General features: G+C 38.8%; 1 protein-coding gene across 2 annotated transcripts in view; it reads right to left on the reverse strand.

Annotated features, from left to right (window-relative positions):
- Positions 1 to 13467, reverse strand: part of UNC5C (unc-5 netrin receptor C) — a 237948-nt gene that overhangs the window by 61309 nt on the left and 163172 nt on the right. For both annotated transcript variants that reach the window (XM_085222923.1, XM_085222922.1), the window contains exon 3: positions 5894 to 6037. In XM_085222923.1, the coding sequence (XP_085079049.1) occupies positions 5894 to 6037 (144 nt within the window). The remainder of the gene's footprint in view (positions 1 to 5893; positions 6038 to 13467) is intronic.

Below are 13467 nucleotides of genomic sequence, written 5' to 3' on the forward strand. Positions count from 1 at the left end.
CTGCTAATAGCATTTTGAGACAGATGAGGATAAAGCTTACCCTGGGCAATTCCTTGGAGACTCACTCACCTTCTGCATGGCTCCAAAGAACCATCTTCAACTCTAAACTAGCTTAGCCAGGTGCTGGTGGGATAGAGCTCCCTTTTGCAACAACAGCTTTCATGTGGGCTAAGTCGGTAGTAAAGGGCCCATACAAGACATTTGGTAATGGTACAACTGTAAAAAATACAAGCAAGCCCACTTCATAAAGAATTCACTGAGCAGATGGGTTTCCAGCATGCACTGATCACACCATTCCCCTCCTCTCATATTTCTACTTGATAGCTAGATATTCCTGTTTTTCTTTGTAAGCTTAACCTGTAAACTAACTTACACACTTAATTCTTTTCATTATTTTATTTGTTGATTAAAGATGGGATCTAAATATCATTTTTCAAATAAATCTAAATGTAAAATTGAAATGACTTAGCCTCAACAGGCTCTAGATGGCAGATTAACTAAATGCATTGAAGATAGGCATTAGAAACGCCAGGTGCACATTGCAATTTATATGTAGAATTGAATTTACAGCACACTGAAACAGTAAAACAGCAAACAATTTATATAAACATGGCATTTTTTTTGTTGTTGCCCTTCTGATGCACTACTCTGACTCACAGAGCTATCTTTTCACTACCAAAACATACACAAAATTTTGTTAACTTCTGATTGCATCTCTGTCTCACCATCGGGCACTAAACAGACTCCACTGAAAGATGATTATTTTTTGAGCATGTCAGTATAGGCAGGATATTTGCAAGGTTCTTGCCAAGGGATTAAATCCATATAGATTCATTAAAGGTATTTCCTTTTCGTTTAAAGCAATGTTTAAAGTGAAGTGAATGTCCATATTAATTTATAAAGCTGTAAGTCCTTACTATAAAACAATGTGATTTGTATTTATTGCATATGGTACTGCTTATTTATGTGTATTTATTACTGCTGCAATTGTGTGTTGAAGTTTGAGAGCTGGTTGTGCCTATTAATCTGGGAAGTAGCACAGAGACATGCCTATGAGAAGAGAAAGACGAGTATCAAGTGCGTTAAATGCTCGGTTAACTCCATGCTGCCCTTCCTGTGATCCGCTGTTGTCTCTTTAGCAATCTCAGCTCCACATCATGCCATGCAGTAATCCCCTTATTAACTGTAAGCAGCAGATATTGATTAGGAGCAACTGAAATGGTGCACAAGGAAGAAATCAAGGTCCTATCTCTGCTAACTCTTACATACGCTTATCAAAGTGCAAAAAATGTTCATTTTTCTTGCTTTTAGTAGCATACATCCTGGATATGCCTTCCTATTAAAACTGCCAAGTGTTATCCTTCCCACCTCTCTCTCCACCAAACTTTATACCTACTGCAAGGTGCTTTGGTGGCACAAATGCTTTGGTGGCTATAGGCATGTGTCTTCACAGCACTGCCTGGATTACGTGTGTGAAGGCAGGAAGAAGAAAGGCACTGCAGCCCCAATACTAAGAGATGAGATAACAGAGTGTCAGTAATGAATCCGTGATTTCTTTCATATCTGTTACTTTTATGACTGCATACCCTTGTAAGTGGAGATAAACCATCAGGTAAACCAGTCTACTTTTCGATACTGCCTTTATCTTATCAGTATACAGCATCTGACATGCATCTATTAGTTACATTCCTTTAAAAAAATGTCTGGGGAGAAAAAGGCTTTTAGATTAGCACATAGGAAACGAATATGAAATTATACAAAAGATTAACAAGTACAGTTCCTTACTACATCAGGGCTTTCTAAAATGAAAAATAAGACTCTTTCTTTCTTTGTCTCTTTCTTTCCTTTCTCTTCCTTTCCAATTTAAGGTAAAAAATAACAAAAAAGGAGAGACTAATCAGTTTCATTAGACTGAAAAAGATTATTCAACTGAAATTACAATGAAAGCTGATATTTTCTTAATAGTTTTCAACAAACTGAAAACTTGACAGCAGCTCACACAGCTCACATTCTCATTATATTTTCTCAAGGACAGGCAGGGTTAACGTCATGAAGTCAGAGAGTCTATACCACGGAACTGGAGGAAATGAAAAGTGAGGCTGCTTTCTGCACATGGGCTCAAAGCAATTTATCTTATCCACCCCGTTATTATCTGATCTAAAAATTAGGTCAAATCCTGTGGCTATTGTTTAGCCTTTATCAGATGCATTTCCTGGTGGGTTTAATTCTAGCCTTGCTCACTCAGGCCTCATTCACCCTTTTAATAGGAATTGTTTCTGTTAGGTCTTAGCTGTTCAATGACATCTGCCTTGTTACATAAAATTCACATTAAAACTTTATACTGGGCTTGATGTTTTTCAGCCAAAGAAAAAGGCACCTCAAATCCTCCCTTCCTCTGTCCATGAAAGTAACTTTAAAAAAAAACAAAAACCATTATCAGAAAAACTGTATCAAAACCTATTAGCAACTCCAACACACCTGGCAGGATGTGCCTGAAGTAAATAAGAAATGTGTGAACAAGTAGGAAATGCATTTTAGCACTTTCACAGACCGCTAACCCAGACAACGATATTATATTTTTCTAGCTCCACAAAGATGTACATTGAGAGCCCCCACTCCGCAGTTTACTATCAAGAATGAGAGAGTGAAAATGAATCCCAGCATATCTGCTGGTTCAAGAGGACAAAAGGCTCAGCTCTGCTCTCATGGGAAGTCTAATGCCTCAGGAAGATCAATTCCATGGCATACGAAAGAAGCTGAAAATAATGATGTTTCTATCACCTCCTGTTTCTCCTCGTTTTCAGAAAAAGACAGCCCAGAAGGGAGTGGCTTCCTACCCTACACGAACACTTAGAGGACCCAGGATATTGGCTTTAGACTGAGACTCTTCCTGTTTATATTGCTAGCATGTGCAGCCTTTAAAATGTAGCCTCCCTCCATATTTATAGATTACTCCCTTCCTGAACAACTGGAGCTCTTACTTGGCCAGGGCGATGTTGCAATTGATTTTCATAGAGAACTTTCATTGACTGGGTTGTTATATACTTTCTGACACATGCCTGACCCTGCATTAAACAAATAAAAGCCGCTTTTCCAGGATGCACATTTTTCACACTTCCAAATTACTTTTCAGTTAATTCCATTACATGCTCAGTGAACAGAGATGTTGAATGCTATTTTTTTGTTTGTTTGTTTTAACAGTGTGGCTCCAGTCCTTGAGATGACACTGTCTCATCATAATTCCAGAATAAGACCAGTGATCATAAGGGAGAAAAGAGAGAAAGAGAAGGAGAAGGAAGAGAGGGAGAACGGCAGAATATGTTTTTTCTTAATGTGATTGGAATGACAAGTTATGCTACAGTTGCAGCTGTTGAGATGACACCTCCAGGTTTGGGTATTAAAATATGCCATAATTTAACTTAAACAGAACACTTTGAATGCTCCATTCACTTCACTGATACATAGCGGTATCAGCGCTCCCTTTTGTATGAATTAAAAATGAAAACTGCATTGGTGCCATAAGCATGCAACTACAAATGCAGGCAGAACTGGACACTTCTGCCTCTCCTAAATCTTGGACATCTTTGGTCTTCCAGATTCATAAATACTGCACAGACCCTCCCTTATATCTCAGTCTCACGGCACACTGTGTAGACATCAGAAGACTTTTCAGATGTATTTAAAGTTTAGGTAGGACACAACCATTATACGGATAGTACAGATTTGATCCTCTGAAATAAATACTGTGAGTACTGATAAACAAAGATACAGCATACTTCACTGTTTAAAATAGTAATCTTGCAAACGAAATCACATCACAGAGGGAGGCATATAGCCTTCATCAGATGTTTGAGTTCCTAAAAGAGTGGTCCTGAGTTCCTCAGAAATTTATAGAAATCTGTGAAGTTGGAAACAGACAATTCTGCAGAGATGTCTCTACAGTTGTTTGAAAACCTGCAGTCTGACAGCCTAACACTTCAACTCCTAGTCCCAAGGAGGGAAGGTTTTGACTTTGGCTAAGTCAAAACTGTTGAAGAAACCCAAGCTCAGAAACAAATGATAAAATCTACACTAAAATACCAAAGCCATGTTTGAGTGACAAGCATGTAATACTCTCTGGAATTTCTTTAATTGGACTGTTCTAAAAGAAACCCCAAGACACTACAAAAATCACTAAACTGTTCTTCTCTCTCCACAATATAGGAAGAAAAAGAAGCAAAATCTGTAGTATGAGTGTTTTCAATAGAAATTTGGACACCTGGGAAGAAATGTCAACTGATATTAAAAAAAAAACCACAAAACAAACTTGTGTATGAGTACAAAGATTATGTTATATATAAAAATTTAATGCATAGATGTAACAATGCACAGAAGTTCTGTGATATGTATCAAGTGATATGTATTCGGACTTTCTAACTGCATTAATACAGTGGTCATCTGTCACAGGCTAACTGGCAGGACATGAAAATCGACTTAATGAGTTAACACAGAGCTCATAATCTAAAAAACCTGGTCAAACATTGCTAAGCCTCCTTGAAGTGCTGACTGCTTGGAAGAAAAAAAAAAAATGGAATGCCTTTTTTGTTTCAGTACAAAATAAGAAAATAACTGAAGTCTTGAGAAGTTTTCTAGCATATGGAAACACTTTATACATATTTAATAGCATTTCTAATCTTTTAGGGTGACCATGTGCAATATTTTTAATTACCTTAACTCTGGAGAAATTATTCTCTGAGGCTAGTCTTGTGCTCAAAGGTGGAAGTCCTCTATTTCCAGTAAGTTACTTGGAGGAAAAGCATTTGAAAATGTGTATTTGAGAATTTTTACAAGAATAAAACAAGAATAAAGCTTTAAATGAAGAGCTTAAAACAGAAGAGTCATTCTATCAGTCCTTCCTCTAATGTGTCTGTGAAAAGCTTTATTTGGCTGGAAGATTTCTTTTTTCATTATAAATTGTTAAGGTTGGTGCAGGAAATATAAGTATGCTGGAAACTGAGCTCTTAATGACCTTTTCTCCCAAAACATGTTTTTCTTGAGATGAAAACTGTGCAAGAGATACAATTCTGGGTGAAATATTTTGTTCCCATTATATAAAACAGGATTTGATTGTATGAAACAGGAGTCCCAAGTGTGGCTACTCTATTACAAAGAAAAGCACCTCTTTGAAAATTAACGAACATTAAATATTTGTACAGTCAAATGAAGATCTGTTTTCAGGGAGCTGCCTGCTCTGAGTTCTTGGGGTCTAAGCTGGGAGTTGTCCATAATAAACATGGAGGTTAGTAACCGTGAATAACAGAGATGAAGTATTAGGACTGAGACAACCGCTTGCAGTCTTATATTACCAATCTTGTTACAGGATATACTAAACACATGCTTTTTTTCTTTTGTGTAGCAAAAATAGCTTTATCATGTGATTGCAGAGATATAAAAGAATGCTTGTCACCTTGTTCCAGAGCTTGCTTTGACAATGTTGCTACTCATTAGCTTCAGACACTTGAGACATGTAATTGTTGTACACAGGAAATATTGCTTTTGCTGCTTTCCTCCCACACAAAGGAGAAGAATGAGACCTCAGAATCACAGAACCATGGAAATGTTTGGAGTGGAAAGGACCCTGAGGTATCACATGGTCCAATCCTCCCCAACACCGTGGGCAGGGATGCTTTCCACTAGATCATGTTGCTAAAGTTCCATCCAACCTAACCTTGAACATCTCCTTGCTCTTAAGAACAGAATAAACAGAAATTTTTTTATGCGTCTGAAGGACTGAACTTTAGTACACATCCATTATGTCAGAAAACACAAAGTCCAACATGCGGGACAAAATCTCTCTCCCAGATGGCACAGACTCCTCTTTCCCTCACCCCTCCCACACCGGCACAGCACTCACATGCAATGCGGACGTAGGCCTTGCGGCTCTTGGTGGTGCCAGCTGAGCTCCAGGCAACGCACTGGCACCAGTAGTCCTCGGGCCCAAAGAGCTCCTCCACCTGCTGGCGGGAAATCTCGATGCTCACCTCACGGACAATCAGACCTGGGAGGGTAAAAGGAGCACTGGTCAGAATTATGTATAAAGGAAGGAAGAAAGGAAGGATCAAAAGTCTGCTTGCAAGGTTGAGACCTTCTGATGCTCTGCCGATCTTGCAGCAATAAGGATATGAAAGAAGAAAAGCAACAATTTGTTTGCAAAAACAAGAAATGATAACTGAAAAATAAATCACTCTAATCATGACATTTATTCTATATCGTGTGCCTGTTTGACAAATAAAAGGATAAGCACCTCAGCTGACATAAATTGTATCATGTCCACAGGATGATTTACATCAAATGATGATCAACCTGGTTTTATTTTAATACAAATATCAGAAAATTATAGAGTCATTCAGCTTATATAACTCCCTTAGCCCTCTTGCATTTTACCTCTTTTGGCTACACAGATACACCATGGGGAAATGTCCTGCTCACTCTGACACTGAACTGCACTGAACTGACTGCACAGGAAGATAGATTTTGCTATTTTATAAAATGTCCTGGTGCTCTGTAATGATGGGCACAAGTGTTGCAGCACAGTTATAGCAAGATGTCAGTTTGGAGACTGTTACTGCCACATATTCTGGAAATACTGCAGAATTTTTTAGATGATTTTGTAAGACATTTACAATATACTTCAGTTTCTGACAGTCTCCCTGGCCACAGTTTGTCTCAGTGCAGTCCCTAAATACATCTGCCCTTACCAGCAGACCACCAGATTTGGCCACATTTCCCACAGAGTACTCTCTGTTGGAAACTCTTTTACTTCTAAGTGCAAGGAAATGTTGTGGTGTCTCAGATACCACTGCAGGAATTGTTGGTAACGGTAATCATCTAACAGCCACCACTGAACTTCATACCAACACATCCTCTTTCTCCACTTAAAAAGGCATAGCCTGTCCAAAATACTCTTCATTACTGACAAGATATCAGAAAAAAGGACAGAAAGGAGGTGCATGCATCCTTGTCAATGTATTTGGTCTTTGTTGTCAATGCCAAAGTACCAACAAACTATGAACATGTGTTTGCCTGCACAAAACACCATTACCTTTTCAGAACTGTGCTCTCGCAAACAGCCTTAAATACAAAATTTCCACAGGCAAATATTTTGTGTAGCAGGATTGATTTTCTTTTTCTTTCTAGAACTGCCAGGAAACTAAATGGCAAGGTCATTGGCTCACAGCCTGCTCAGTGATCTCCCATCACCATACACCAAAGGCTGGGCTACGAGCCGTTCTGTTCAGCACAGTCTTGAGCCCTTTAAGTCCCCCACACAGACTACAAGGTGATATTCATGCTGAGAATGCTTCTGCCTGGATGGCTTGCGTGTTCTTCAAGCGAGCCCTTTGATTTTGCCTCCAGCCTCATAGAGGCTCCATTCAGGGAGCTAAGGATTAATTACTGTTTGTACACACCCATGCACTGTCACCGGGGCTCCATGCTGTTTGCTTCCAAAACTCAGCTAACACCAGAGAAAGGAATTCATGCATGTAATATCACAGGCCTCTCTGCTGGGAATGCCTTCTAATGAGATGCATTTTCCTGCTAGAGACCATCGCAGCCTAGCCCTTTTTTTATTTCATTATCCTTGACATCTTCAGCCACTGAATAATCAGATACTTTGGGGAAAACACTTAATAGCTTTCCCTCTTGAAATGAAATACATAGCAACTGAGTTCAAAGAATGCAAATCAAAGTGGTGTGTGGACACCTGATATGCAGCAAACACTATATTATAAACTTGTTCTGCTTTGATGAGCTAATTTGGCTGCAGATGGGGTCTGAGGGGTAGCTTTTGTCCTGTTGAGAAGAGCATGAAGAGAAGAAGGAGGGAACATGTACATTAAATGCATAAAATCGTTATATTTTCCCTGTGCAACTGCAGTTTGCCTAAAGATTACTTTAGTTCATTCCCAGTTTTTATAGCACTAGCCCAGGGAGCCTTAGAAGGTTACAATAATATGTTTTTGTAATATGGCTGATTATGACAGGATTTGATGGAACAGTGGACTATGTTACCCGGAGGCTGAGGAAAGCAGGCTCATAATGGCAGTCCTGAATAATAGTGATTATGAAATATTTTTAACATCTGTGACACAAACACATTTCTCTGATAGTCTATTGAAGATACAAAGCCACACAAAAACAACTCCCGTTGGACAATACCAGCAGGACGTTTTTCTTCGAATTTCCAAGATGTTTTCTAATTCAGAATTACAAACTATCCCACTTAGTATATTTTGGGAGAGCCGTAAAGTACTGATAGGTATCAGGTTATTCAAATTGATTTGGCCTTTGGACATCAAATAATACCAAGAGTTATGTCATGGTCAAACAGGAGCATACCTTCAGTTGCTGCCTCCTTCTGTTTACAAGCAAAAAAAATATGTGTCTTTTTCTCTAAGGTGAACTGTTTTTTATAAATTCAGAATCTATCAAAGCAGATGGTGACTTTTTGTTATCACCTGAGATATAAGGATCAATGACCAGAACTTAGGGTGACAAAAATGTAGAAATTCCCCACAGTGATATCTCCACTATATTGATTTGTTCCCTGTGCTACAGAGCAAGCATCTGAGGCATATGTAAGGAAATCTGTTGACTCTGCTGCTTTTCCCTCTGCCTTGGCACACAGGAAGGCTGATGAAATCCCTCTTTCCCTGTACTGCTCATGGGCATCACTTTGCAAAAAGAGCCACAATGATTTAGGAGGAACACCTCACCAGCTTCAGACTCTGGGTTAGGCACAGAGGGATATCCTTCTCTTGTTACATCAAAACACAATCCTATTCCTTCTGCTAACACACCTCACCATAACCTGAATAGGAAATGCCTTTTGAGGCTAGGTTACAAAGAAGGAATTTACCAAGGTACTTCAGATAGCAACAGCCTCGTTACCAGCTGACAGATTGCTGTACATCAGATTTCATAGAGAAGGTGGTTCAGTATGTCTGCTTTCATTCAGCAGTATATCGCTTGTACACTTCACATGTAGAGCTAGCACAAGACAGCTTTAGGATGATGACTTCAAACAGTCATCTTCATTTTATTCCTTTCAATCTACATTGCCATAGTGATAAGTAGCAAAATGTCACCCTCTCTCACACAATATCTCTTCTATTTTACCTTCTTTACTAGAAATACATTGACATTCTCAGTCTAGTTCTTCACATGGCTAACTATACAGCAAGTGAAGTTATGCAGCATACTTTTACTCTATTTTCTTACAACACCTGAGCAGGCTGCAAAAATCCAAAATTAAAATAGTTCCATAGATTGTGCCACAATCTGAAAGAAGTTATGATTTTCCTATTTTAAAGCAATGCAATAATAAACACAACTGAAGGGAAACAACAGGAATGTAGGCAACTGAAGAGCTTGACAGGTCCCTCATAACATTATACACAAATCCACAAAGAGCATCAACATAGGACTTCTACTCTGCCAGTGACAATTAGCTCAAATGGGAAAGAGAAAGGTATTTGCTTACTCTATCCAAACTTGACTTGCATTCAGCAAACTGAGAACTGTTTCCATATCCACTTGCAGCCCACTTGAATCTTGGGTATCTATCACAGGTAAGTGAAGATACTGGGTCTAATTATGACCACCTTATTTCTGGCAACAAGAAGATTGTGAAGAAAGAAGCTTTAAAACAAAAATAGAGAGAATCAACGTATTTTAAAGCAATTCTCCAAAATAAATGGTGATTGCACACTGAAAAAATACAATTCCTTAAAAGCACATTCTTGGGTTGATAGGTTCTTTCTACATAAGTGTTTCTCTTCTGATCAGTGTGAATGAGAAAAGATTCAGCAGAGTTCCCAAGAGAGTAGCAATGTAAGAAGTTTTAGAACTTGAGTGCAAGGAAGGATGAAAATCTTTTGGGAAAAAAACAAACAGCAACACAACCAAACTAGAAAAATCTGTTGTCTTCTCCCAGTCCTGCGTACATGGTTCTGGATCAGTTGAACTACAAAAATGTCAGAGAGCCTGCTCAAGGCCAGGCTACTTAAACACATCGATTAGACCTTGAAAGCACTTAAGTATGACATCAGATAAAGATGTTACATTGTTATGCTTTCCATAAAAAGAAGTCCAAAACCCTTTAGGAGACTAATTATTTAGTTAGGACAGAAGCTCAGAAGGCAGCTCAGAGCCTTTTAATAACCAGTTTGTGATGGCATTCCACAAATTAAATAGGTTCTCCAAGAATGAAAAGTTCTGCATATTTAGGAGCACAATATACGCAATTATTAATGTCAATAAATTAAATGTATTTCTGAGACTGACACAAGTTGGGCTCTGAAGTGGAGCAGCAGGAAACCAGAAGTTTGCATATTTTTGTATTTGCATGTTAAGGGGAGATGAATGGGTAGAGCAAGGCAGAGAGCAATGGGAGCTGTGCTCAGCGTGCCTGCTGCTAGGGAGCACAGCTGCATGAATGAGGGGGAGAGGCAGGGGCTAGGGGTACCCATCAAAATAAAATTGGAGCAAAAGAAAGAGGGGGGAGGAGATTGTGGTTCATATACATACTATCTTATTATAAGCTGTATCCTGGAAACACAATCAAGCCCAGACACACTCCATTCAACACAGTCCCCAAGTGTTTAAGTTATTAGCAGGCTCTACAAACTGTGAGATACATAATCTGGTCTTCAGAGGCAAAAATGTTATCATTTTAAATGTATGCAAATGTAATGTAATTGTATGATATTATGGTACATTATTAGTAACTGCAATAATAACTCATGGGTTCTATCCTGCACCTACTGAAGTAGTTGGCAAATTTCCCAATGATTTTAATTGGAGCAGATATGCCAGTCAGAGCCATTTCTTTCCAGAGGGAAACAAAAATACCTTATAAGGTTCTGCAACTGTATATGACTGCTTATGGTGAGAAATGATCACTGTAAACATCTGAAAACATCAGAATATTAGCAATTAATCAAATGCAATTTTCCAGTCTGGAGTCAGTTGAGGCTTCAAAGTCAGTATCCACACCTCACTGGGTATGGCTCTTCCAAGAAATTATTTCAGTGCATTTTGGTCTCCATAAATGTTAGGCATTTGATATTAATACCCTATGTGTGTGGAACTATTCCTCAGGACTTTGACAGAGCAATTTTTGTGGAAGCATTATATTGGCATGTGTTTGACCCTCTGGCATAGTACTAACCAGAAGCTATTTAGTTACAACACTAAACTGTGCTTCTGAGCTCCAAGAAATAGGATGCATAATTTATTTTCTCTATAAGTGGAAACTCAGATAATTTTTGTGCTTTTGTGCTTTCATTTGCCTGAAAGGTATTTCATTAATTAGCAATCACATATGCCATAGAACACATTTCTTAAGGAGACTGAACTTTATGAGCTGCTGGTCTGGAGAAAGACACTGTTGTGATTCATGCATATAGATTGCAGGTATCTCACAGCCACTGTAAGTATGGAAATACAGCTTATTTGCATGCAAGCAACTTGCAACCCTTTACAAGTTTAATGTCTTAAAGTCAGTACTAAGAGCAGTCTGCCAAAACAGGCTGCTGGTACCGTTGGCTCTTTCCTTAGACAGTCACAGGTTCCCCTAAATTCCACAAAATTTCCCTTTGTACTGTGCAGGAGGGAAATAGAGATCAGGGACCGTATTTCCTGAAGATAGAGATGAGGCTCTGGGGAGTCAGCAGCAAAACAGCTACGGTGTAGGGAATGCCACATGCTGCTACAGTCACATCTTACAGGCAGTACATAGATCACCCTGAAAGTAATGCCTCCTATTTATTTCTGTGGAAACTACAACAGATGCAAAGAGCACAATAACTCTAGTTGATAGAGAAAATTCTCAGCTACAAAACACTCTTTTTCAACACAGCCACCAGCATTAGCTTTGCATTTCCACCAGCGATGAACAGGAGCCTGCATGCTGTGCTCCTAAAAATCTGGACCAGCAGAAGAGACCCACTGTTACTGTCACCACTGCTGAAATGCACCATCCATCACTGTACTCACAACCACTATTTAGTCTCCATAAATGTTCATCAAGCATCAATGAATGTCATTTTTTTCCACTTGGAGAAGTTCAGTGCCACACCTTTGCTTCATATGCACTCCTGTGTCAGACATTATTTTGTCAGACATTATTTTGTCAGACTGCCCCTCTGCTGCAATAAGACACATGGAAATAAAACGTCATGGAATATTGGTAGTAGAAGGTTCAACCTCTACTGCCATACAAAGAACATCCGCATCTGACATTGTAGGCCAATATAATAAAATAGGAGGCCCTGCTTTCAGAGCAGCCCGTGTATTTTAACAACATGCCTGTACGTGCTCTTTAAAGCAAGACAAAGGTGGAAGGAGAATCCTGATACCAAAAATTAAAATGGAAGTTTTGCTATTATTTCAGAAGAAGCTGCACCATCTCTGCAGAATTTGGCAAAAACGAATGAAAGCATTTTTAGTCCTCATAGGCCCCATCTGTCTTACATTTCATACAAAAAGCTTCATTCAAAATTCCTTAAAACAGCCCCATATTTTTGACTTTGTGAAAGTGGCCAAGCCCATACACCAAAGTGGTATGACCATAAACAGACTTAATGGAAGTTAACAGATTACACAGTCCTTTGTCATTATATTGTTCTCTGACGCTACAATTCACATGACCAAAGCAAAGAGTGATGATCTTTGTAGTTAGTGATAGTCTGAAACGATCCATCTGATTTATGTAATTGCTTATCACAGGTGCTATCAGAAACCTGCCTCTGCAGTAGAAGGCTGATCACTTACCTTTGTGAAATAACCATAAAATCAGCACAGAATGGAATTTATTTACCCCCTTGCAGAGATGGATCTCTCACAGTCACAGAGTAATTCTGCTCCAAAACATCAGAGTACTTATGCTGTAGAATGTGATGTTTCTAAAATGAATAAATAGGCTATGTACAAGAAGAACAGCTTCAAATATTAAAGTTCTTGCTGAGAAAAATGTACTCTGTGCATCCTAATGGGACAGAGATGATTGCATAACGGCACACTTTGCCTATATCTTATTTTCTACATAAAGCAGTGGCAATCTCAACAAAAGATAGATAGGCACATAGATATCTAGAGATATTTTAAAAAAGCAAACAGCTTTAATACCCAGCAATCCTTCTCCTTTGTGATTGCATGCACCTGTTTTCGCTTTGATGCTGCTTTTCCCTAACTGGTGGCTGGCTGATGGTAGAAAGCAACTGAAGGCAGATTGCAAACAATTTTCTACAAATATTAGCTCAAATATTTAAATTAAAGGCTTCCAGCTATTTGTGGTCTCTTCATAACTTTCTCCCTAGGAAAGAAATACATCTTTGACTCAAATTAGTACAGATGAACAGTCTAATGAAAATTCTGCATTAAAACCTACATCAGGTTTGCACTAGTCTGCACATTAGCTAGGGT

The sequence above is a fragment of the Meleagris gallopavo genome, chromosome 4, assembly GCF_905368555.1.
Source record: "Meleagris gallopavo chromosome 4, MGAL_WU_HG_1.1, whole genome shotgun sequence".
Taxonomy (NCBI): Eukaryota; Metazoa; Chordata; class Aves; order Galliformes; family Phasianidae; genus Meleagris; species Meleagris gallopavo.